Source organism: Pyrus communis, chromosome 5 (assembly GCF_041283825.1).
Source record: "Pyrus communis isolate YQ-2024b chromosome 5, ASM4128382v1, whole genome shotgun sequence".
In the NCBI taxonomy this organism is placed as follows: Eukaryota; Viridiplantae; Streptophyta; class Magnoliopsida; order Rosales; family Rosaceae; genus Pyrus; species Pyrus communis.
Genome location: NC_142569.1, coordinates 22,483,318 through 22,510,428, shown reverse-complemented (window position 1 = coordinate 22,510,428; position 27,111 = coordinate 22,483,318). Strand labels below are relative to the sequence as shown.

Genomic DNA, 27,111 nt, shown 5'->3' with positions numbered 1-27,111 from the left:
GCTTGGGCCATGGTGGTGGCACCATGGACCTTGTCGTGGGTAGCTACCATGGTGGCCACCGCGGTGGTTGCCATGGTGGAGCCTTGTGGTGGTGGTGCCGCTTCACTTATTGTCACGTTTAGCCTCATGGATCATCGTGGTCCCATCTCTTGAACATTGGAATTTTCGTTCGTTGAAGTTTCCAAATTTCTTGCCATTGAACTTTTCTTTTACGTTTTACCATATAATTTTTGCAAATAAAAAATTCTAAAAATAAGAACGTATGAAAAATCTACAAATGGACAAGAAAATAGAAAACCTTGGATAGTCTTCTATGAGTGTGGGACTCAACTCTCAATGAAAGCACCAATTTGTGGATGCGAATTTCTTCCTCCTTGATCTTGGACAAAATTGCACCTACAAAACAAATAGATGCCGAAGTTAGAACTTTGAGAGAAAAGTGTTTGGAGAATTTAGAGAGTTTAGAAATAGAATTGGAATTGAGTTTTGAAGAGAATGATGGTGTTTATATAGGGGTGTGGCCAGCCAGCTTGGGAGGAGATGGGCTGGCCACTTGGATGGATTTGTGAGTTAGGTTCTTGATTTTGTGATTCATTAGCTAATTGATGGGATTATTATTTGATTAATTGGCTAATTAATATAATAAAAGACGAAGGATTTGGGGGTTACCTTGTGGAGAAAATATGATGAGGATGGATGATATAGGTTGTAAATAAATACCTATTTGGGCACCTTTGACTTGATTGAATGATGATTGTCCATTGCTCGCGCGTAGGTGTTCTGGTGTGTCTCGAGGGTTATTTTGTTCTTTTATGCCCAAAAATCTATGTGTCGCCTCTTAATTATTTTTGGCTCCACAACAATCTCCTCACCTCCAGCCAGTCTTCTCAGTGGTATTTCATCAAACACATTTCTCCCAACATTCCCCCTTCCCTAATCTCTGACGCCCTCTTCGACCTCCGCAAAAGCCCCGAACTTGTCCTCAAATTCATCTCCCACATCGAGTTCCACCTCCTGGATGTCGACATCCGCTGCCTCGCCATCGCTATTGTCGCCCAACCTTCCCCAAAACGCTCTTTAGATCTTGAAGCAAGTGGTTGGTAGTGGCAGTGCCACTGTTAGAGAGATTTTTTAGGCATTGGCGCTTTCGAGAGAGCGTCTGAGTGAGAAAAGCAGTCTCGGATTTGATTTGCTGGTGCAGGCTTGCTGTGAAATGAAGAGGGCTGATGAGGCTCTTGAGTGCTTTTACTTGATGAAAGATAAAGGTGTTTTACCTAATAATTTGACGTGCAATGACATGTTGAGTATGTTCTTGAAGATGAATCGCACGGACAGGGCGTGGGTTTTGTATGCCGAGATGTTTAGGTTGAAGATCAAATCAAGTGTTTCTACCCTTAACATAATGATCAATGTGTTGTGTAAAGAAGGGAAGTTGAAGAGGCAACGGAGTTTCTTGGGTTTATGGAGACTTTGGGCATTCAGTCGAATGTTGTCACTTATAATACTATAATTCACGGATATTGTTCGATTGGGAGAATTGGAAGGGCTCAGATGCTCTTTAGTGCAGAAAGATAAAGGCGTTGAGCCGGATTCTTACACTTATGGTTTGATTATTAGCGGCATGTGCAAGGAAAGAAAACTTGAGGAAGCATCTGGACTTTTTGATAAAATGCTGGAAATTGGGCTGGTTTCAACTGCTGTGACATTTAGCACCTTGATTGATGGTTATTGCAACAAAGGGGATCTGGACAAGGCTTTCGGTTTTAGAGACGAGATGGTGAAGAAGGGTGTACTGCCAACTGTGTCAACTTACAATTTGTTGATTCATGCATTGTTAATGGAAGGAAAAATGGTCGAAGTTGATGATATGGTCAAAGAAATCAAAGATAAGGGCATGGATCCTGATGCAATTACTTATAATATCCTTATTAGTGGCTATTGCAGAAGTGGGATTGCAAAGAAAGCCTTTAGTCTCCGTGACGAAATGTTGAGTAATGGATAGAGCCTACCAAGGTAACTTATACGTCACTTATTTATGTTTTGAGTAAAAAGGAAAAGAATGCAGGAGGCAGATGACCTGTTTAAGAAATTGCTGCGAAAGGGTTCTGCCGGATCTTGTGATGTTCGCCTTGATTGATGGTCACTGTGCTAATGGTACCATGGAGTGCGCATTTGCACTTTTGGAGACGATGGATAAGATGAAGGTCCATCCAGATGGAGTGACTTACAATACCCTAATGCAAGGGTGTTCCAGGGAGGGGAAAGTTGAGGAAGCCCGTCAACCAATGGAGGAGATGAAGAGAAGAGGAATTAAACCCGTTCACATTAGTTTTAATACCCTCATTAGTGGTTACAGTAAAAGAGGTGATTTGAAGGATGCCTTTAAGGTTCGCAATGAGATGTTGGGTATAGGTTTCAATCCTACAGTTCTAACTTACAATGCCCTCATACAAGGAGTACGCAAAAACCCAGAAGGCGATCTTGCAGAAGAGCTCCTGAAAGAAATGGCGAGCAGAGGCATCAGACCTAATGACAACACATATTATTCTCTGATTGAGGGCATTGGGAATGTTGATGAATTTTTGAGGAAGGGCGATTCAGGAATTTTCCGTCCACGTGCTCTGCTTTCAAGGAGAAACGGGTGGTCTCAAACCAAAGTTCTGCCCTTAATCATCTCAGATATCTATATATTTCAATAGTTTTGTCGTAGTTGATTCGAAATAACTGAATGGGTTCCCAAAGGACGCACTGCCGTAAGATGATTTAACCTTTCCTTTGTCATTTTTTATTTACTTTTTGGTCATGACTAGTGAGCTATGAGCTATACCATGTACATACATTAGACTTGAATTTTGTTTAATTGTAAACGGTGTATCATGCATCCCCATAAAGAGGGTAGTGTCATCAAGTTAATTTATAGCAGTAAAGTCTGTCATATTTGCTCAATAAATGCGTTTTGGAATTTCATCGTATCTAGATACTCTTTGTTGATGATCTTTATACATATCTGGGAGCAGCCACATCCTTTATTCCTGTTTCCTTTTCAATTCTACCTGGAACAGAAGGTTTAAAACTGCATTAAATTGCAATCACTATGTTAGTTTAGTTAGATTGTGAATTGTTCCTTTTTTTTTGTTTTCCTGCGATAAATTGAAAACTGAAATGCGAGGTCACTGCTATATCTTAGTTGTAATCGAAGCCAACTTCTTGGTTCTTGCTGGTATTTGCTTAGATTTCACATGAGTAGGTTTGAGGTACTGCTGCTTGATATAGATGTGTTCTATGCCTTAGTTAATCAAATCCGAAAATTTGATCGCTGTGAAATTTAAAACTGTTGTTCTTTTCCAGGTTCCGAGAAGTTCAACAGTTCGCTTGACCAGTTGAACTCAGAAGATGACCATCTTCCATGCACTCGTATAGTGGCAAGGTAATATCCCACGAATCTTACAACTTTTACCTTCACTTTACAATTCCTTAGTTGCATAAGGACCACAGGAATAAAGATATATTTTTAACTAGTGGGAACATCTTAATTGCCACACACACGATACTGAAAACCACTTCACTCTCCACTACTTGCAAATCGACTAATAAGCACTAACTTAAACTAATCAGCTTGAAATCTCAGTATAATGTAATTTTCGTGAGCTTGAAGTAACACCGTTAATCTTCTCATGGGGTGACACTTCCATGTCAGATACTAATTTTGTTGTCACACTAAGCCAAGTGTCGTTTTGTGAATTATTTTGTTTGTGGAAACACATGCATCATGCACCAAGTGCTTTTAGTGTCCTCTGCCACTGCTTTGGCTTCAAGTATTTAAGGTATGTTTGGAGATTATTGTGAATTAAGCTCTATCTGCTGCAGATCATGCACCGAAAACCCTGATCTGTGAAGGTTAGCTTTCAATGGGGACCTTTGTCTGACACATAGTACCCGGCTTTGCTCTCACCCTCCTTGATTTATGGCACACCGTCAACACTATCAGATCCTATTTTCTCAAAGGCCTTAATAACTTTACGATAAGGTTTTGGTACCCATTCAATTCCCCACTTTCGAAACTCAAACACTTGGAGCTCATTTTTATCTTATCTTTCTCTGTATTGGCAATTCTGATGCAAGTTATAGACTTCCCTTTTCTTCATTTCTCTTTCAAGCTCCATAACTTGGAGCATGCAACCATGTTCCTCCACCTCATCGTATTTGCAGCCTTTATGCTTTGTGCTGAGTTGATTCATTCATTTCACACCCTATCCGCAAGGACGAAGCTAGAAATTTCTTTTAGTAGGGGCATCCGGAAAAATGACTAAGAAGACCTTATTATAGGATGGCTTAATACCCAATATGATAATATGGATGATTTCAAATGATGGTGTATCATAATTCCAATGGTACAAAAAATTTAGTCTAGTAGTGGAAAGTGGCAAAATGATGAGAAAAATATTTCTACATGATAGGCGGGAGAGGGTTTTTTGGTTTGAATGTCAGAACAAGAGCACTTTTGCTCATATTATGGAGTGAAGTAGTGTGTAAGTATGTTGAACATTAGATACATATACTTACTACAAAGATAACCCGTGTATATTATATAACTGAAGTCTGCAATTTAACAAACGAATTACTTGAGTGGGAGCATAGTGAGCCTTGATTGGCTCCATCCATGCCTATCCGGGTCGTTGGAATACTAGTAGCCTCTGTTTTTTGCCAAGAGCTTTTCCTACCCCATTTCCACTCAGCCGACCATGTTGGGCTTGAAGGGCATTACCACTGGTTGTTGCAGCTCATTGTGTTTGCTTCCGTCATGGCAGCTGTAGCAGCAACTTGTTTCCGAACCAATCTTCCTGCAGCACTTGTTCTTTCGATTTCAGTTGTTTTTCAGGGTTGCTGGTTTATAAACATGGGATTCATGCTATGGGTTTCTTAGGTTTGTTCCGAAGGGTCACTTTGAGCGGTAACTTGTGGGACAAGTAAGGCTGATTTTAGGGAACGAGCATTGGCAAACTAGCAATTTAGTTGGATACTTTGTGGAATTTTGATATTCACAGGATGCACATGCCTGAAATTTGTAGGCAAATGCATTCCAAGGGAGCTGTCAATAGAGTATGAGCAACTCCAGAGTAGAGGAGCAGATGTCCCTATAGCCATAAATGATTTCAAGGAAGCACATCCTTAGAAAACTTGGTAGTTATTTGGGGCAAGCCTTCCTTTGGGGAACATGATAAGTCGAGGGTTCGATCCCTTCCGATTTATAGTTATATGATCAATAATTTATTAAAATGGGGCTGGATCGAGGAGCGTTTTGATCTTTCTTTTACTATAACAAATGCTTATCTAACATTTTCTCCTTTTAGATTGAACAAATCAAAGTAAAATGAAGGAACAAAAACAAACACAAAGGCTTGCATAATAAAACAATGGACAAATCAAAGTAAAATGAAGGAACAAAAACAAACACAAAGGCTTGCATAATAAAACAATGGTGTGCAGAAATCATTTCCCGTTGCTTATGAAGAAAACTGAAAAGGTGACGATGAACGCTCATGAATCCCGTGTTTGTGCAAGTGTGACAACTGGAGGGGATGTGAGTGAATGCGCGAATCGTCAACCGACATGCAAAAGCAATAAAGCTTCCAATCTGCGTGTTGTTGTGGCTGGCACTACGTCTGCCTCCCTTACCCAAAAGAATATGACACATGTGCCTTGCTTAATGCTTTATCTTTCTTCTTATTTAAGTAAATTTATTATATATTAAATATATAAATGCTTATTTACACTTAATGACATATAAATTATAAAATAGTAAAACATATTGAAAACATGGGAACAAGCATATAATGAGTGTTCATCCAAGTATTCAACAAGTCTCTTACATTTTATTGAAAAATTAAAATGCAAAACGAAAGTTATCGATTTTCTGTCTAAGTGGACGGGTTTAGGCTGACTAGGCGAATGCCTAAGCAGGTCTAGGTGCATTTTCTTAATTTTCAAACGCCTAGAGACTAATCAAGGCAGTAGCCAACCGCCTAGTGCCTAGGCAGGGCTTAAGCGGCAGTAGGCGGAGATTTTTAGAATAGTGACCAAAACAATAAGAAAAGGATATGTTATTAACATTCCATATATATAGAATGATTTATTAGCCCCATATATATATGGTCATGCACTCCTCTCTAACCAAAACTTGGTTCAACCCTAGTTTCTGAAATGGTTTATTAGGCATTGCAATTATGTTTAACAGAGTAGCAGGCACAATTTAGGATGAGATTGTTGAGCATTCAATTCAATGCAATTCAAGAAACTGAAAATATTAATCATTGCTACATAAAATCAAGTATTTTTGAAAGAGAGATGTTACAGTGTTGATATAAGCAAACATAATCAAAGGCATCTGAAAATTCTCCTTACTCAGCCTCAGCCGCCTCCTCAACCGCTGCTTCGATCCGAAGAAGCACGAATCCGACCGCAACTCCGACGAGAGTGAGTCCATTGAGGATGGCAGCAATCTTAAAAATCTCACCAACAGCATTGCAGGTGGAAGACAGTGCACCACCACCACCACTGCCATTGCCCCTTGATGGGGCTCTCAATGAGCTCACAACCCTAGCAAAGGACTGCTCAGTGCTCTGTGGAAGGCCAAGGGAGGCCGCACTGCTCTGAGCTTTGAGTCCAGAGAAGGCATTGAGTCCTGTTATGTATGTCACATTGTTTGCTGATGAATTCATCCTCCTTGATTTGGCCACTGTGGTGGCAGCAACCATTGCTGGAGAGACAGTGGCTGAGGCTGTTGCCATTGCTATAACTTTCTGAAGAAGAAAAAACACAAATATTTAGACAAAGTTAATTGAAAAATGGATTGTTTTGGTGAGGAAATATGTTGTTACCTTTTTTGTTATGGGGTTTGTGGTTTGTACAAGTAGAGAGATGAAGGGAAACCAAATGGGCTGAGTTTTGTAGGGCATGGGATGAGAGATGTTGAATGGATAAGGTGAGAGAGGGATGGTTGGTGGACGAGCAGATTGGATGAGCTTTTGGTTTCTAATGAGAGAGACTGTGCTACTTTAAATGATAACCACGAAAAGATTGACTACGTGTTGTTTAATCAGGTAAATAAATGGATGTGGGAGGGTTTATTGGATTTGGGAATGGAAAATACTTGGCACATGTGTGTAAAAAGAAGAAGAATATGCGGAAATTATTTCGATTTTTTATATGTGATGAGTCGCTCGGTTAAAATAAAGTTACTTAAATAAAAAGTGGAGTTAAGCATTTAATACATATTTTCAACTCATGTACTACTCATTAGATTTTGAAATGACATTATTTTTAATTGTCCATACATTTTATTTCTTTGAAAATAAAGTGATTGTCACCACCTACCACTACAAACACTAACCTTACACCACCACCACAACCATTGTTGCCGCTGCCACCACCACCACCATAACCACAACCACAACCACAACCGCCACCACCATCGCCTCTACCACCATCCCCACTACTGGCACAACCACTATACCCCACCATTGCCTCTACCACCACCGCTATCATCACCACCACCCCTACTACCATGTCCATATTTGTTATTATATACAACTATATTCCTTTTACATTAAAAATTATCAACGTTTTTACACTCATTTTCATACTCATAATATTTAAAAAGGGGGTGTGATATCCACACACCCTATTTTATTTCTCGCACACTTTTTTAATTTTCGGCCGTCGGATCGGATGAATTGAAGAAGATCAACGGACATAAATTATAAAGGGGTGTGTGAGAAGTAAAATGGGGTGTGTGGATAGCACACCCCTTAAAAAAATACATTTTACCTCATCTGCTTTATTTTACAAATAATTACTTTTAAAGCACATCAAAAATAATTTTTTTTAAAAAGCAAAGCAATCTCAAATTGTCCCTTAATTTTATAGGAAAACTAATGAAAAGGGTTTGAAAACTTTGAGTTTTAACGATAAGGACAAAACAAAGGGTAAAGTGAATAGTACCAAGATTGATTTTTTAGTGTTAAAATGTGGTTTTTTTGTTAAAGTAAACAGTACCTAGAACTTTTCGTTAGAGTTCCCTAATTTTATATATTGCTTTCGTTTAGTTTGTACAATATAACGACAAAAAAAATAAAAATAAAGGAGCATAGTGTGCTATGTCACCGTGTTGGAATAATATGGGCCAAAGCAATAACATGCAAAGTAGAGCATACTGAATGGGCCATCTCCCATTAAACCCATAATAAACAAAGAAGGGTAGTGCTATTCACATACTAATTTTTACCTCACACACATCCTTCTCAATTTCTGGCAGTCAAACTGAATGAATTGAAGAAAATCAATGACCAAAATTAAAAAGAGTGTGTGGGAGGTACAAATGGGTATGTGAATGGCATTATTCCTAAAAGAATAATTTCCCCACCACTTAATACTATGGTCTAGTGGTATTCATCTTCACTTGTAAGTGAGAGGTATTAAGTTTGATTCTCGCCAAAGGCGAGTTTGAACCACATTATTGCTAGCCCATTGTAAGGCTAAGCCTACCCCTTTCCCCTTAGTGTAGATAATATCATTTGTTCAAAAAAAAAAAAAAGAATAATGTCCCCCATCACCCAAACCTAACCTCAATGAACCAAAACTAAATTGGAAAAGTAATTAGTTTTTGAAAGATAAGTATCCTATTTTACAATACAAATGATATTGAGAAACTGGAAACTAAACACAACTTGATTGTAAGAAGTGAATACTTTTAATCACTTGGGCTACAAATCTCTTGTTCTTTGGCATTATTTTGGTCTGTAACAAAGATGGGAAAATATCAATGCAATTTATTTCCTCCTTTCGCACTTCTTCCTTTTTATTTACCCTCATTTTTTTTTAATTTCTTCAATCTGATGATTGAAAGAATAAAAATAAATGTGAAAGGAGAAAAAGATGTGAAAATTATTTCTCAAAAGATGTGTAGGTATTCAATAAAAGGAAGCTTATTACTGAACTTATGAGAGATTGAAATTTAGAAAATTTATAACATGACATAGCTCTATGTATTGCATATGTTCTAAAAGTACAACAAAGTCATTGTAGTGTAGTGGTAAGTATTCCTGCTTGTCACTCGGATGACCCAGGTTCAATCCTCGGCAATGGCGTTTTCTTTCCTTTTATTTTTTGGATTTGAATGAAGCCTTTGTAACCCTTATCGCATTCCTGTTTTATTTCTTATCAAACCAAATTCAAATCATGAAAAAATAAATGAATCCTCAGGAAGAAATGCATGGAACTTTGTGAAAGACTGAGTCGTGAATCCTCTTCCAATACAAACTCTTGAGTTTGTTTACTTGGTCAGCAGTTCTGATTGGCTAGCTTTTCTATTATTATTATTTGATTTTTCAAAGTTGTTGTAATCAGTTTCCACCGTGTATTCAAGTGATAGTTTGTTATTTTTGAATTTTGAATTATACCTTGTAAATAGGATTTTGAAAGTCCTGATGTAATCTGAAGTTGATTATGAATAGATTGCACCCTACGCTGTTGAGGCTATGCAATACAGTGAAGAAAAACCTTGTGCGGTATTTACTTTCCTGGAAAACCAGTTTACTGGAAACCTAGTTCTTTACAAATCCTAGTTCTTTAGGTATTCAGAGCCTTATAAGTCTAACAATAGAAGATCCAATTTTTTTTCTGCCCATCATGTCTTCCAATAACAACAACACTGGTGTGAGTCATTCCCACCTGCATTTCCTACTGCCAACATGGCTTCTTCCATGACTACTGTTGTCAACATTATGCTGGATAAGACTAACTATCCCCTGTGGTTAGCTCAGATCCTTCCAATCCTTAAAAGTCATGATCTTATGGGTTACGTCGATGGTTCCATTGTTTGCCCTCCCAAACACCTTGCTGGGAGCAACTCTGTCAATCCCGCCTACAACACGTGGATACAGCAAGACCAAATGATCCTCAGCTAGATTAATGGCTTTCTCACTACCTCAGTTCTTGCTACTGTGGCAAGCAAACAGTCTGCTCGTATAACATGGGCAACACTCAAGCAAAGGTATGCATCATCGTCCCAAAATTGAATCCTTTTCCTCTACAATGAACTACTCCAAAGTAAGAAAGGTGAGTTATCTGTTGCTGATTATCTTGATAAGATGAATGCGATTACTGATAATTTGGCTTCAACTGGTAAGCCTAAGGACGATGATGAACTTGCCCAAATCATTTTGAACAACCTTGGTCCTGCGTTTGAAATGACTGTCAATGCTGCTCAGGAACATGATACATCTATCACGTACCCAACTATTAAAGTTTTTCTCTTGACTACGGAGAGAATGATGGTGGAATAAACTATCCCACTAGTTGAATTAGCCCTAGTGAATGCTTTTGTAGAGGCAAGAGGACGTGGTGGATGTTCTCGTGGTACTATGGTTTTTTGTCCAATCGTGGAGATGTCAATCCACGAGTCTCTAGTTCTCACAACAACAACTACCAGCATGCTCCTGGTGGTAATGGTGATCGGTTTGGCTGTAGAGGCAATCGTATTACCTACCAAATATGTGGAAAGGAAGGGCATCTAGCCCTTGATTGTTACCAACGCATGAACGCTACGTATGAAGGTCGTATTCCCACCAAGCGTTTGAGTGCAATGGCCTCTTCACCGATTGTTTTGAATCGCCTAAACAATGGTTCCTAGTTGCTCGATACATGAGCAAATGCTCACATCACTCTTGATATTCAAAACTTAGTGAATCCCAAAGAGTACAATGGTAATGAAAACATTGGAGGTGTAGATAATGACACTGGCCTTTCTATTGCTCACTCTGGTTCGAATCAAATAAATACTACTTCTTGCTCGTTTAACCTTAATAATATTTTGCACTGTCCGTCTGCTTCAACAAACATAATATATGCTCATAGATTTACCCTAGATAACCATTGTTACCTTTTAATTTTTCCATACCATTTTGTTGTTAAGGACCTCAAGACCTAGATGACGCTTTTCCAATGTAGGTGTGAGAATGGCTTATACCCATTTCAAAGTGGTTGTGGAATATCTAAGCATCCTTTGTTTGCATTCGTAGGAGTTCGTGTCTTAGCACAAATGGCACTCTAGTTTAGGCCATCCTGCCGTTCAAATAATCAAGTTTTTAGTTTCGAATAATCAAGTGCCAGTTCATGGCAACAATGATGTAAAGTTTTGTCAGTCATGTCCATTAGGCAAGATTTCTAAATTGCCGTTTAGTACCTCCGAGTCTATTTCTAAATTTCTATTATAACTTTTGCATTCCAATGTTTGGTGTTCTCCCGTGGTTTAAGTTGAAGGATATAAATATTATTTGATTTGTGTGGATGATTTTTCACAATATTCATGGATTTTTCCCCTTAAGCAAAAATCTCAAGTCTTTGAAGTGTTTGTCACGTTTAAAAAGAAAGTGGAAAATATGTTTAATTGTACTATTAAAACTCTTCAATGTGATGAGGGAGGAGAATATAAGAGTCATGCTTTTACTCAATTTCTTGCACTACATGGAATTTCTCAAAGATTTTCGTGCCCTAAACACCATGAACAAAACGGTCTCACTAAACAAAAACATCGTCATATTGTTGAAACGAGTTTAGTCATGTTGTCTCATGCTCATGTCCCTAATAAATTTTGGTTTGATGCGTTTCAAACAGCCACTTATATTATAAATAGACTTCCAACTCGTGGTCTCTCAAATATTTCACCATTTGAAAAATTGTTTCAAAGGAAGCCTAACTATGGGATGTTTAAAGTGTTTGGCAATCGTTATTTTCCATGGTTGAGACCATATACTAATAATAAACTTGAGTCCAAATCAAACTCTTGTGTGTTTTTAGGATATTCACTTAACCATCAAGGATATAAATGCTAAGATTTATCCACAAGACAAGTTTATTTGTCTTGCCATGTCCTATTCGATGAGAACTCTTTTCCTTTCTAGGAACTCACACCTACCAAGGGTTGTGTGGATAAAACAGGTTCGATCTCTTCACATGATTTATTTTTTAGTTTCCCATCTTCTCAACCTGCCTCCCTTGAAATCATTACCCCATTGAACCCATGCCAAATCCCATAGTTCCACAAACAAATCCTGTTGTACATGAAATCCTAGGGTAGCCTGCCGTAGTGCTTTCCAATCCTACGACCAATAGACCACCTCTAGAATCTCTAAATGAGTAAGAATTAGTGTCGTCCATCCAAAAAACTGAACCAATGAGTGCATCAACTAGCTCCATTGCTGCATAAACTCCAATTCATCCCATGACAACTCGCAGCAAAGCTGGTGTTCAAAAATCCAATCCTAAGTAGGCATTGCAATTGACTACTAATCAAAAAATGCTTGAGCTTACTTGTTTTAGTGAAAAAGTGAAGCATCAGGAAGGGAAGGATGCAATGTTGAAAGAGTTCAATACCTTACAAAGATGTGGAACCTGGAGGTTGGTGCCTTATCATTCTTCCATGAACTTGTTTCCTAATAAATGGCTTTACAAGATCAAACAACGTGTTGATGACTCAATTGAACGTCATAAGTAGCTAATGGTTTTCACCAATAGCAAGGGAATGACTACAATGAAACGTTCAGTCTATCTGTCAAACATAGTACCATTCGGTTGGTTCTTAGTCTTACAGTTTCGAATAAGTGGTTGGTCCGTCAACAGGATGTTTGGATGTGTTTTTGCATGGCTATCTTGCAGAGGATGTTTACATGAGACAACTAGCGGGTTTTATTGATCAACAGTTTCCCAATCATGTATGCAAGTTGTAGAGGAGTTTATATGGTTTGAAACAAGCACCTCGTGCTTGGTTCCAACGGTTTTCAGATATTTTGCTGCAACTAGGGTTCCAAGAGTCGAGATGTGATTATTCTTTATTTGTGTTTAATCATCATGGAGTTTACTTGATTTTATTAATCTATGTGGATGATATATTGATAATAGGAAACAATCCAGTTGAAATGAAGAATTTAATCACAAAGCTTGGCACCTTGTTTTCTATGAAGGGTTTAGGCCCCTGCATTATTTTTTGGGAGTTGAAGTCACTTATTTTAAGAATCATATACATCTCAATCAAACAAAATATGCTTTTGATTTGTTAAAGAAAACCAAGTTCACTGATGTAAAGCCTATTTCAACTCCAGTACCTTCTGGACATAAGTTGAGTGCTCATGATGGAGACCTTCATCCTGATCCACAAACGTATAGGAGCGTTGTGGGTGCTTTGCAATATTTGATAATCACGCGTCCTCACTTGTCTTATGCCATTAACCAAGTTTGCCAATTCATGCATTTACCAAAGAACACTCATTGGACAGTTGTAAAACACATATTGAGGTATTTAAAGGCCACTTATGATCATGGGTTGGTGTATAAGCCTGGTAGCATACAACTTAGTGTTTTTTTCTGATGCGGATTATGCTAGAGATCCAGATACCAGGCATTCTACAGGTGGATTCTGTATTTATTTAGGGTCTAGTTTGGTTTCATGGAGTTTGAAGAAGCAAAAGATAGTGTCTCGTTCTAGTACTAAGGCTAAGTATAGACAATTAGCGTATACAGCTGCAGAGTTATCATGGTTGCGATCCTTATTCAAGGATTTGCAACTACAGCTTGCTCGGCCAAAAATATGGTGTGACAATATTTCTTCGATTTCCTTGGCTTCCAATCCTGTTTTTCACACATGCACAAAACATTTGGAGGTAGATTACCATTATGTCAGGGAAAAAGTGGTTCGTGGTGAACTTCTTGTGAATTACATATGTTCTCAAGACCAAATTGCAATTTTTTTTACTAAAGGGTTGTCCTCTCCACATTTCAAACTTCTTGTGTCCAAGCTTCCAATCATTCCTCGGTCTGTTAGCTTGCGGGGGGCTGAAAGATTGAGTCGTGAATCCTCTTCCAATACAAACTCTTGAGTTTGTTTACTTGGTCAACAGTTCTGATTGGCTAGCTTTTCTGTTATTATTATTTGATTTTTCAAAGTTGTTGTGATCAGTTTCCACCATGTATTCAAGTGATATTTTGTTATTTTTGAATTTTCAATTATATAGCTTGTAAATAGGATTTTGAAAGTCTTGATGTAATTTGAAGTTGATTATAAATAGATTGCACCCTACGCTATTGAGGCTATGCAATACAGTGAAGAAAAACCTTGTGCGGTATTTACTTTCTTGGAAACCTAGTTCTCTACACATCCTAGTTCATTTACTTTGGAGCTAGTTACCATTTGTAATCGCAAAAGGTAGAATTCCTCAAAAGAAATGCATGGAACTTTGCAACTGATTACTTATTTGTAATCGCAGAAGGTAGAATTCGTATTATCTTTAACAAATATCGGCCACTGGAAGTTTTTCGAACAAACTTATCCGGGACTTTTGGAGGGCAACAATTGAAACTTGAGTTATCAAAGTTTATTATTTCTGTTACTAAGTCTAAAAGGCAATAGCACAACAATTAGGAACCCTTATGGACCTCATCTACATGCTTTCTCCAAATGATGTGAAAATTAACTTGACACACAAATTAAACCCTATTGGTGACAATTGTAGTATATATGCAAGTAGGGATCGTTCTAGACCGGAGATTAACTAGGGATGCTAATCAACACAAATAAGACTCAAAAACACTAAATTAGACTCTATAGACTCACAACTAACTTAAAACACTCAAAACAGCAACAAACAATCAAAGACTCAATTCTAGACCTAACAAGTGATTTTGACGAATATAAAACTTCACTTGACTCAAAAGAAGCTAAACTGACTCTAAACAACTCAATACTATCAAATAGACACAAAACTAATTCTATGGGGATACTTAGATGAAATTTAACTAACTTAGACTCAAAATAAACCATGGAGACAGATTTAAACTAGTTCTAACTAAAGGACACAACTCAATGTCAAGGGGGTTTATTTGGACGAATTTAAACCTAACTATTAGATTGCAAAAAAAATTAAAAGACTTCAAATTAAGGTGAATTAAATCGGTGAAAGGCTAGTTAGAGGGTCCTTCTCCACATATGACATATGCATATAAACCAATTTCCAGTTATTATTCCTTTAGACTATGAATGACAACGCCCCAAGTTAATTGCATCGCACAACTAACCATCAAATTTTCCTTATTTCATTGAATTGAATCAATGCGCATTACAACCAAATTATCTTTCTCAAGTTCTCTATATGAAACGCATAATAAAGATACATATCAAAAGTCATTATGTTCTATGAAAATCATAAGCATTGACAAGGCATTCATCACTATGAAACGCATGAGACTCATACCAAGGATTTAATTAACACGATTGTGACTAGCAACCTCCACTACTTGTGAATATAAGTGAATAACTATTACGTGAAACTCCCTTATACTCTAGCATCAAATTCATGCATGCAAATTAAGTGTCGACCTTCAACCAATATACATAAGCAAGTTTTGATTACTTAGATAAGCAAATCACATTCAAGACTCAAGAAACAATAATTGGATGTAATCAATTCATATAAAACATATAATCATGGCTTCGAATTCACCTCTAACTAAAAAGAAATTAGTTCCTCATGTTCATCATAATTGAAAACCAAATTAAAATAAACATCAAACTAAAACTAAGGATAGAAAGAACCAAAAATGTCCCACTCCAATAGCATGCACGACACTCCCTTGGATGGCAGATTGCACAAGTCCTCTTCTCCTTCCTTCCTTGCTTGCAGCACTAGGGTGATGTGGTGTCAATTATAGTGTTTGATGGCTGAATCTATGAATGAATGAATGAGTGAATGGATGAGTGAATGGATGATTAAAACCTACAGCAAAGGCTTGTATTTATAGGCTAGGTCTTGCACAATTTCTGAAGGAAAAGGATTGCACAATCCAATGGGAAAAGTACTAAGGTTTGGTAGAAACCAAGAGGGAAAAGGTTAAGAACCTGCGACATTCAATTAGGATCAGGTATAGGCTTCTAGAAAGGATGTTTTAGAACATATTTCTGACTCTAAATCACTACACATGCGGCAAGGATGTAGGAGAGGGATTACAACTCCCAATTCACCAAGGAATGGCATATATGCGACACACAAGGGATAAGGTCTCTAGAATCTGAGTTATGTATTTAAATGTATAATAATCCCTTATAAATAGCTAGAATTAAGACACAAACTGATTTGGATAAGATAAGATAGGATAATGCTAGATTTACGAAAGAATAAGGTTGGTTAGGATAGGATAAGATAAGGTTGGATAATGTTCCTTATTTCTTGCTCTTTCCTTACCTTCTTTGTATTTGAACTTGTTTCTCCATATTTGTAGCATATTCCTAGCCTCTCTTGACTTCAATTTCGTCCATCCACCTTGCTCCATATGCAAGCTATCCAATCCATGCCCAAAACTACTCCAAATGGCTCCAAAATGCACTTTCTTGTGTACTTTGCCATTAGGACCTAGAAACACACAAAAATAGCTTAAAACACTATAATAAGTAGTAATTAGCTTACTAAATGCAAAGAAACAACATAACTAAGTAGCATAAATATGCTCCTATCACCAAACACCAAAAGAATGAGGACAATTGGGCTCATGCACTCGATTGATCCTAGCATTTTGTATTCAGTTATGCATTTTCATGAACTTATTAGGCTAGCATTTTCTATATGGTTTTTTTTTTTTTTAGGGGCAGAACCAAAATTCAACTTGACGTATTGTAAGTTGCAGCTAATAAATTTCAACAACTTGACGTATTGTAACTTGCAGAACAATTAACATGTCTATGTATGTATCCTCAATTATTATTAGTTCAAAACACACAATTATGTTCCCTCCAAATCTAGATCACCCCATGCCCTAAACCATAAACCTTGCATAACCCCTTTCAAAGTTTTTCTTGGAATAAATACAATTTTTTGAAGAAAATTTCTTTAATACTACGTAGCATTGAATGAAACGGAAAATTAATACCAAAGATTGAAATAAAAAAAATATAAACAATTATAAATCAAATTTAGCCAAAACACCTGCAGCTTTGAAGCCATCCCTATTTTTAAACAACGTCCTATGTCTAAAAGAGGACTCCACGTGAATTATATTTATGTCCAGGCTTGTAGTTTTCTATTTATCAACTTTCCAAAGTGGATTGATGTCTCCGTCTTATTCAAATAAAGAATGTAAAAATATTAAGGGCATGTTGGGTATGCAATTTGAATCTAATTTTTGAACTCAAAAAAACAGTTTTTGGGTCTCAAGTCAATTATTCATTTTACAAAATTTGGTTTATAAATTTAGTCTCTCAAGCATTACTGTCACATCCCGGCCCGGGGCGGATCACTTCCCGGGCCCGCTCCACCACCGTAGCACGATATTGTCCGCTTTGGGCTTACCATTCCCTCACGGTTTTGTTTTTGGGAACTCACGAGCAACTTCCCAGTGGGTCACCCATCATGGGTTGCTCTAGCCCCCTTCTCGCTTAACTTCGAAGTTCCTACGGAACCCGAAGCCAGTGAGCTCCCAAAAGGCCTCGTGCTAGGTAAGGATGAGAATATACATTTAAGGATCACTCCCCTGGATGATGTGGAATGTTACAATCCACCCCTCTTAGGGGCCCGACGTCCTCGTCGGCACACACGCGGCCAGGGTTAGGTTCTGATACCAATTTTCACATCCCGGCCCGGGGCGGATCACTTCCCGGGCCCGCTCCACCACCGTAGCACGATATTGTCCGCTTTGGGCTTACCATTCCCTCACGGTTTTGTTTTTGGGAACTCACGAGCAACTTCCCAGTGGGTCACCCATCCTGGGAGTGCTCTAGCCCCCTTCTCGCTTAACTTCGGAGTTCCTACGGAACCCGAAGCCAGTGAGCTCTCAAAAGGCCTCGTGCTAGGTAGGGATGTGAATATACATTTAAGGATCACTCCCCTGGGCGATGTGGGATGTCACAATCCACCCCCCTTAGGGGCCCGACGTCCTCGTCGGCACATACGCGGCCAGGGTTAGGCTCTGATACCAATTTGTCACATCCCGGCCTGGGCGGGACCACTTCCCGGCTCCGCTCCACCACCGTAGCACGATATTGTCCGCTTTGGGCTCCAACCACGCCCTCACGGTTTTGTTTCTGGGAACTCACACGAGAACTTCCCGATGGGTCACCCATCCTGGGAATGCTCTCGCGCACTACTCGCTTAACTTCGGAGTTCCTACGGAACCCGAAGCCAGTGAGCTCCCAAAAGGCCTCGTGCTAGGTAGAGATGTGAATATACATTTAAGGATCACTCCCCTGGGCGATATGGGATGTCACAATTACCCTTTTTAAAAAATGAACTCAAAACCAACATAAAAAATTAACTTATTTGTGAAAAACACAAAAGGTCAGTTTTTAAACTCAATTATCTCTCATCTTCTTTTTCTATCTTATCTCTTCCTTTTTTATTCCCTCTTTCCTCCTCTCTCACCTCTCTTCCGTGTTATGATTTTTTTTCTCTCCTCTCTCATCCGATCATTTCCTTTTTTCTCTCCTCTCTTCCAATTTATTATGATTTTTCTCTCACTTGTTCCCTTCTCTTCTCTCTCTTCCGATCATTTCCCTCAACTTTCTATGTCTTGGTCTCCTATCTCTCCTTTTCTTTCCATTTTCCCTCTTCTCTTTCCCTTTCTTATTTCTTCAATTATTAAGATTTAAAAATAATTTTGAATTTAATACCAAACAAGTTTTAGGCTATCACTAGGCATAAAGTTGGATCACTAGAGTTGGATCATTGGGCATAGGTTGAGGTAGTTTAGGCTATTCTTAATTAACATGATATGTACACATCATTTGTCACAGTCGTACACAAAATAGTACAAAAATATAGTTTCCCTAATATTTTCCTTACTTGTATAAAGAAAAAGTGATCATCTTGAAAAGAAATCACATTTCTTTGACAAAAAAATAAAAAAAGAAATCACATCTAATGGCAAAGATGGTGTTGATTTGATTTGTTTATTTTCTTTTTGCCAAATACCAACCCATGAATTGGAAGGTCATCAACTACTTTCCTTTATCTCTAATGAGACATTGGAAAAAGTTGCCACCAAATAAAACTGAGCCGAAAGTGATAATATAGTGAGGCTTCTTTTTTCTTTTTCCTTTTTTCTTTCAAGTCTTTGGGTCGCTGAGAGAATAGTGAGACTGTAAAGTGATGCACAGCCCAATACGACTTTGAATAAAATATAAAAAGATAGCAAAAAGACGGTGATCAAAGAGAATCTGAATTCTATTTTTTTTGACCATTTTTCCAAACCCTAATTGTATTATGCTTAAATTATCTTCTTAATACCATTTGTGGATGCAATTGATAATATTATGAGAATTATTATTAGCACTTCAAAAATCTCATTTTACACTCCAAACTTTATATAATTAGAAACAAAAATATACTTGTCAAGAATATAAAATGAGATTTTTGAAATGCTAATAACAATTCTCAATATTATATGTTATAACATTCAATGATGATAAAGGCAAGGCCATGGCCACTTGCACACCTACCTTGTACCAATAATTCTTTTGAATACTGAACAAATTTAGCAAATGAAAGAAGGAAGACATCATTGAAACTATATATTGGTTGCACGGGAAAATTTCTCGTAGGGTAAGCCAGCCAATTGGCCAGATACTCAAATTCGAACCATTCTCTCCGTAAAATACAGAACGTAATGTCAAACGAAGATCGTTGAATTTCTTTTAACAGTTTTCTTGTATCAGAATGGGTGGAAATCAGCTTGCTTGACCAAATTTAAAAGGTAAAAATCCGAAACAGAATTTAGAACTGGCAAAATTAATAACATCTGCAGGCAGCATCTTAATCCAGTCTTTGCTCTAACAATGATTAAGAGATGTATAGAAATGTGAAGCAATAACAGAGGAAAATGTAGACAATTAACATCACAGTATTCAACAATCTATTTACAGTGCTAGTCAAGACCCGAAATTTTGTATTTAAACTCCTACACAACGAAAAAAAGTTCCACTATGTCATCCTGAAAAGTTTTTGAGTACTAAATCTAAATAGATCTAAACACTTCCACATGAACAAACCAGATCACTACCCAAAGAGAGAAGAGATTCTTCGATACAGTTTAAACGTTCAAATTTACCAGCCACGTGCCCACTAATTTCTATTCGGTTTAGCTGGGGTGAGATTTTGCAGTTGAGGCTGGTTCACAAATCCGGCATCTTCAAGGACGTGAAACACAGTAACTTTCAGCACAATGTCCTTCATTTTGAGCAACTCAAAGACACAAACATCCCCCTCCCCCAGATTGTTATCCATCGTAAACTCATACCATCCCTGACTTAATTTTGCTCTACCTCCTCTATAAAGGCATCGGACTGACCATTGTCTGCCATCAGCGGACTGAAGTTTGATGAATCCTGAAACCCCATTTAAATTCTTTTCGGCAAAGCAGGATGGCAAATACTGCATGAGCAAAAAAGGAATTTTAAGCCGAGATGTAACAACTTAAATCAACAAGCAGAAGCAGTGTATCACATCATATTGAAGACTCACCATTATACAACCCCTATATAGGTAGGATGGTCGAAGGACCACCCTACAGAAAGGATTAACCGGCTCAAATGTTTTGGCTGCATTAATAGCCCTTTCTCTTTCTTCGGCTGTCACAGTTCTCTTCCTTGCAGATGCACTTTCATAAAATCGAAAGCGAATTTCCACTTCTTTTTCGTGTTGAGAAGAAGACTCCTCCACATCTGCACTCTCATAGAATTAATAAGGAGATTCGCATTTCCCATTAATGAAAAATGACAAACAGTATGAGTTCAGAGATCTTACTAGGATTAACCTTCCGCTTTTTTCTCACAGTCTTCTTTATGCTTCGTATGTCTTCACCTGGACTACGCAATTTGACTTCATCCACTGTCTTTTTAAGCTCTGTTACATTAAATTGAACACCAATATCTCGAGTAGATTCATTACCTGCTTGTAGATCATCACCCTTCGATAGATGCAGGTTCCCAGCATCACTCCAGTTCACATAATTCTTAGGTTTGGAACCATTAAACAAATTCTGCAGCGATGGAGGAGTACAATTTTTCCCAGGAGTCAGTTGATTTGTAGAGCCACCAAAGCACTTGTCTCTCAAAGAATCGGTAACAACGGATGTAGGGGAGGAACCCAAGATTTCAACAGAGTCATCATCTTCCATCTCTTCAAATACTTGATACCGGTCAACAGAACCTCCAGTACTACTAAGAGTGTTAGGTTGATAGTTAATCTCAGCAGTTTTCAAATTAAATATATGGACAGTGAAAGATGAACGCCCTTCATATCTAAATGTTAATAAGTATCCAACACGGATTGAATAATGTTCAATGAAATCCTGCCAACCACCGTGAAACCAAAACTTGTTGTCAACCTTCTTTACTCCCACATGCCAAACATGACCGTCAGGAACAGTGAGCGTAGCAATGGTAGATAGCTCGTTTCTGAATTTCTGGACAAAACTTTCCGGGATCCTCTACAATTACAAAATCAAGTTATAGCTAGGATAAATCGCCAACCCTGCAAAGTTGTATTGCCTTTTTTTTTTTAAAAAAAAAAATTTATAATATGCTATATCAGTGTGCAAATTTGCATAAACTGATAAACATCACATAAAAAGTGCAGATATATAACATACAATGATAACATGACATTTATTAAATCAGAAAAAATGAGAGCACAGTAAAAACATAATATTCAATGTAAAAAACATAATATTCAATGTAAAAATGATCTTTTGCAAAATTGTATAAATCATATTTCAAGTTTCAGGTCCAAGAAAGTGATTCTTAAACCAATCAGATAATTATATGAACATAACTTATGTTATTTGTATGAAACAAATCTCACATCGTTTCAGAGGCCTTCCAATGGAATGAAGTCTGTCAGCCATGAAAAATATTCGGAGACAAAAGTGACCAGAAAAGAAAGGCAGAAGTGAGTATTAAGAAGCGGGTCACTTTTTGATACGAGCCAAAACAATCAGACTGGAGAGACTAGAAATGGAGTAAGGTGAACGCTATTACCACAATTTGGGGAATGAATTATACATGTGAAAACTAGTGGACAACTTCTTTATTTGCTAAGAATTCATAAATTCAAAGTTGCTAATGTACAGTTGCAACTTTTCTGACGGATAGTAGAGCGCTACAACTCTATTTTTGTTTCTTCAACGAGTAGCAGAGATTAAGAAAAATAGTTGAAATCTCAAGCGATTTTCGTTACAAACTAGATTATCATTATAGTCCAAATAATTTGCATCTAGTTAGACACTTATATGTGCAAGACTCGCTCTACCCCGATAAAATTCCTACCAGGAATAGACCCATCTATCATATATCATCAATTGTTGCCAGAAGATTTTCCGGGTTTCAACTTAGAATAACTTTCCATCTACCTAAACGGAGCAGAACCGATATCAAATCCATATTTTCACTCCAGCAACACAAAGTTAGCAGCCATACAAAGCCATTCTACTGAGCTGGGTTTTGATTACCTTCCTAACATTAGAAATATCATGAAGGAAATTTAAATTAAAATAAAATAAAACAAAAACTTTGTTTAAATAGAATTCAACTATGTAACGAAACAAGTTCCTCGGATTTGTAGAACAACCTGCGACGAAAATTTAAAGAAAATATCTAAACAACCTTGAATTACCATACAACCAAACCAAAGTTCAACCCTTTATGTTTTTACCCACCCACCCAAAAGAAATACAGACAAGACACAGTATTTGAAGGGTTTTTTACTCTCTTAAGTGGGTCTGCAAAATCCTCCAGAAACAGAAGAAAAAATCCTAATTTTCCATCTGAGTTCCACACACACCCCAAATTTCTCAGTAAACCAAAAAAAAAAAAACCCAAACAGCTGAGCACACAATTAAAAAGCAAACTATGAAGAGAGTAAGAGAATGTACCAGCTGTTTGGCTTGGAGAGTAGAAGACACAATCAGCTTGTGAAAATACGGGGGCCTCATTTCAGTGTTTCTTTTTTTTTTTTTTTTGGGTTTTTGGTTTTTGGTTTTTGGTAGCAGGAAGGTTTTTTTTCTTTTTGGTTGGGTGGGTGGGTGGGGGGGGTTGGTTGTGGTGGTTTTGGGGGAGAGGGGAAGGCTGTTCTGTGAATCTGTGTGTCCTTTGTCTTCAGATCTGCGTTTTAACCCTACACAAAACCCACAGGCCTACTGCACAAAAGCACTTCTCCAGAAACAGGATTTAGGGGTCAAACTTTCCTTTTCCAAAAGCAAAGAAAAACCTGTGTAGATACATATCTGCTACTTGACCTAAAAGTTGAAGGAGTCCAAGCTGGGTCCATGTCCATCACCTGCCTCAGTCCATTTGTGTACGGATCGGGTCGGGTTCCACACAACAAGTCAACAATTGAGCGTCAGTTTAGGATTGCTATGTTTTTTAAAAAAATTGTTTTTGCTATACTTTAGGAATAATCAATTGTAAAATAAAGGTGATGAACGTTTGGTTAATTAAATTTTAAAAGTGTTGTGAGTATAAAAAACAGTGTAAAAGCGTTTGGTATAATTTAATGTAAAAGTGATATAATTGTATACAATAACAAATGGACATAGTAGTAGGAGTGGGGTTGACGACAGTGGTGGTGGTGGCAAAAATGGTGATTGTAATGACGGTGATGGTGTAAGAGGATAAACTAATTACTCTCCAGTGCGTGAGGATAAACTAATTGCTCTCTAGTGCAAGAAGATAAACAAATTTCTCAACATCCATATGGGTAAGTTCTCCAGTGCGAGTGTAATAACCCTTACCCAAATAATTTAAATTTTTATTGGGCCAAGCGCAGCCCCCTTTTTGAGTTAACCTAAGGCCCAAGGTTAGGTCTAATGACCCGTGAGCCATATCCTCTTCCTTCCTCATTTTCTGAAAAACTTAGTTTTCTCTCTCTCTCTCTAACTCTCGGAAACACTCACTCTCCCCAGAGCTCCGAGAGCTCTCGTCCCCCGCCCTTTTCGAAATCTAATCAAATCCAACAAACTAACCACATATCTAGAATCCTTAGGGCTTGAGGAACTCAACTATAAACTTGCATGCGTCATTAAAACACCTCTCTGTGTTCTGCCATTGAAGTCGAGAGCTTCAACTCTCTGAAACTCGAACACAGGTGAGGTTCTTCCCTACTTTTTCTTCTAAATTTTTGGGTTTGCATGTTGGGTTTATGACTTCGTGTGAAAACCAAAGTTTGAATTTGTGGGTTTTCTATGTTCTAAACCCCAGAACCCGACGAGAAAATCCATCGAAGCTCGTACACAAACTCGGCCAATCTCGACCCCATTTGATCCTATTTGTGGTAAAATCATGTTTCTCTTCTCTCTCAGCATCATTTTCATGTTTTAACGTCCTGCTTTTACTTAGTTTTAGGTCCAAATTGGAATCGGGACGAATTCCAATCACGTTTCCAGTGCTCTTCCCCGACCAGCATGCAGGCCCTTCGGCCTTTCAGGACACCCACGGGCTTTGGGCCCATAGACCAAACCCAACCCGTTCTATTTTCTTTTTATTTAAATTTTTGTTATTTATTTTATTGACCCAAAAGGCCTTGGGCCGTTTTTAGTTAAAAAGGGCTTAAAGCTCGGCCCTGTGTGTGAAGCCTTTGGATTGTGGATTGGATTGAATGTGTGTGTGTCTGTGTGAATATGTGCGGTGCACGTGTGTGTGTGCATGCCGTGCATGTGTGTGTGTCCGTGTGAGTGTGTGTGGTGCACTTCTGTGTGTGTGCATGCCCTGCATGTGTGTGTGTCTGTGTGAGTGTGTGTGGTGCACGTGTGTGTGTGCATCCCGTGCATGTGTGTGTCTGTGTGAGTGCGTGTGGTGCACGTGTGTGTGTGTGGGGGGGGTTTGGGTTTAAGCCCAAACCACCCCTTTTCACCCTAACCCTTTTTTAACCAAAACCTCAGGACCCAAAAACCCAAAAAAATCCCTCCTAGACCAATTTTGATATTCCAAATCCGTTTTTGGCGTCCATTTCCTGGAATTCTATCGTTTGGGCATAGTTTGATAAATTGTACATTTTTGTGCTTAGGTGAACTTGCTAGTGGAGATTTCCTTAATCCTTTTCCGTACAACTCTGCTGTTACGGAGTATTTGTGAGTGGATCCCTTCTAAAATTACATGATTTCATAGTTTAATTGCATAAATGAATTTACGAGTTTTATGAACTGATTTTATGTTAAGCATGTTTATGGAATATGTTGTTTAATGTCTCATTTTTGGTGAGGAATTAATTATTAGCCTACATTGAGCTATAGTTTGATATATCGTATTTTCTATAAAAACCATGAACTGGTAGACTATTTGATGGATGACGATAGGATGCTAGAACATGTTTTAGAAACCCCTCTTTATAATATAGACGATGGATGACTTTATACTATGAAGTGGTTGTTTATGAGAGGCGTAACTATTTGTGTGTACCTAGTGGACACTATGCCGCCTGGGGCGAGGATCTGGTGTTGGCAGTTAGGCCGGGAGAAATAATCCCTAGCTACGGGCTGAGGGACACGGAGTAGGCATTGGGCCGAGAGTTATATTTGTTCAGTGATATTACTACTAGCACACCGCGTTACAAGACATTATGTGAGATGATTGATATTTTGATTTCCATAATGTTTTTCCGCGATATGTCTTTTGAGATGTTTTTGGCATGCTAAGGTTTTCAGTAAACCTATCACCTATTATGTGGTAGTTTTCTTTATATAAATTGTGGGGGTTAGTATCTTGATAATTGTTTTATTATTATTGTATGTATGAACTTGGTCCACTCACCTTTATTTTGCGCCCCCATTCAGGTCTTAGAAACGAGGACTACGACACAACGTAAGAGGCATTTCCCTACCAGTAGCGGTCTATCTTTCACTTGTGTGATATCTTGTAATATTCTTTTCTTTGTGATCTTGTTTTAGAGTGTGTTCTGTGCACTCTAGCTATTTTCTTAAACTGTATTTAATTTACTTGATTTCCCCAAATTTTTATTTACTCATGTATATTTCCTCCTAATCATTACTCTTGTATTCAATAAATGGCTTTCGTCACCCTCTGTTTAATCATTACTCTTGAATATCGAGATCGAGGTGTGTCAGATTGGTATCAGAGCATGGTTAGGGTTTCTTTCCACCAAATTGGTAAATTTCAACCTTTTTAAATCTTGTTGTCTTTGTCAGAATCATGGCTAATCCTGGTGGGAATGTACCTTGACGACCTCGTTCTTCTATAATGGGGGGAATCCAGCAGTTTACCTCTGCATTAATGAATGCTCTTCCGGGTCATAGGCCGAATCAAACGTTTATAGAAATCGCTAAAAGTCAAGGATTCACTGAGTTGAAATCTGTAGGAGATTGCGAAGAGGCTGAGCAGTGGTTAGAGAAAATGGAGGATACTCTGGAGGCTATGAAGTGTCCACTAAATGAGTGGGCAAACATAACAGGTTATTTTATTCAGGGTAATGCTAGGAGTTGGTGGAAATCAATGAATGAATCTCGTCCACTTGGTTCTTGGATAACATGGGTTGCCTTCAGAAAACGTTTTATTGCTTACTTTCTAAGCCCCAGCTACAGATTAAGAAAAAGGCAGGAGCATTTAGAGTTTCGACAGGGTGACCTCAGCATCACAGAATTTGATAGTACCTTCAGGTGCTTGGCTAGGCATCATGATGGGACTTATGATAATCTGCAAGCACAGATGGACCAGGCGATGCTTGCACTGAACTAGGAGTACCGTACACTGGTAGCTGCTTAGAGACCTAGAACTTATGAAGAAGTAATCGAGATAAGTCTAAGTATATAATAGTCTAAGTGGAATACGGAGATGCAGGATCAATCTCAGAATTAGAGTCAGCCCCAAAGACAAAATAGACAGCGGAATCAGAACCAGAAGAGTCAGAATTTTCGATCATGGAGTACCAAAGAATCAACGAGCCCCTCTAGGTCTGTAGGTCCCAGACACTCATTTTCATTTAAACGGCGAGGTCGGGGCTCAGGATCGTCCAGTGAAGGCTCATGCAACGAGTTGGCGAGACGACCTTTCAACCATTTCACTCCGAG

General features: G+C 38.2%; 3 protein-coding genes and 2 pseudogenes across 5 annotated transcripts; 3 read left to right on the top strand and 2 right to left on the bottom strand.

Annotated features, from left to right (window-relative positions):
* The first annotated feature begins 750 nt into the window (after nt 1-750).
* On the top strand, nt 751-4,144 carry LOC148696994 (uncharacterized; annotated as a pseudogene). Its single transcript, XR_015962156.1, has 3 exons — nt 751-2,753; nt 3,349-3,427; nt 3,868-4,144. The product of XR_015962156.1 is annotated as an uncharacterized LOC148696994 (transcript).
* Nucleotides 3,909-5,693, top strand: LOC148696993 (uncharacterized; annotated as a pseudogene).
* Nucleotides 5,694-6,286: 593 nt separating this feature from the next.
* LOC137725191 (uncharacterized) lies at nt 6,287-7,037 on the bottom strand. Its single transcript, XM_088694794.1, has 2 exons — nt 6,879-7,037; nt 6,287-6,800 (listed from the first exon to the last, which is right to left on the bottom strand). The coding sequence occupies exons 1-2, from the start codon at nt 6,954-6,956 to the stop codon at nt 6,399-6,401; spliced, it is 480 nt and encodes a 159-aa protein (XP_088550920.1). The 5' UTR covers nt 6,957-7,037; the 3' UTR covers nt 6,287-6,398.
* Nucleotides 7,038-19,907: 12,870 nt separating this feature from the next.
* On the bottom strand, nt 19,908-23,325 carry LOC137725909 (B3 domain-containing transcription factor VRN1). Of its 2 annotated transcripts, XM_068464749.2 has the most exons (5): nt 22,966-23,305; nt 20,982-21,522; nt 20,838-20,894; nt 20,556-20,755; nt 19,908-20,465 (listed from the first exon to the last, which is right to left on the bottom strand). In XM_068464749.2, exons 1-5 carry the CDS (start codon nt 23,023-23,025, stop codon nt 20,157-20,159), a joined length of 1,167 nt encoding a protein of 388 aa, XP_068320850.2. In that variant the 5' UTR covers nt 23,026-23,305; the 3' UTR covers nt 19,908-20,156. The 2 variants fall into 2 exon arrangements, with proteins under 2 accessions (XP_068320850.2, XP_068320849.2); XM_068464748.2 differs by having other exon boundaries at nt 20,838-21,522; nt 22,966-23,325.
* Nucleotides 23,326-26,284: 2,959 nt separating this feature from the next.
* On the top strand, nt 26,285-26,779 carry LOC137724967 (uncharacterized). Its single transcript, XM_068463592.2, has one exon. It carries the CDS (start codon nt 26,285-26,287, stop codon nt 26,777-26,779), a length of 495 nt encoding a protein of 164 aa, XP_068319693.2.
* The last annotated feature ends 332 nt before the right edge of the window (nt 26,780-27,111 follow it).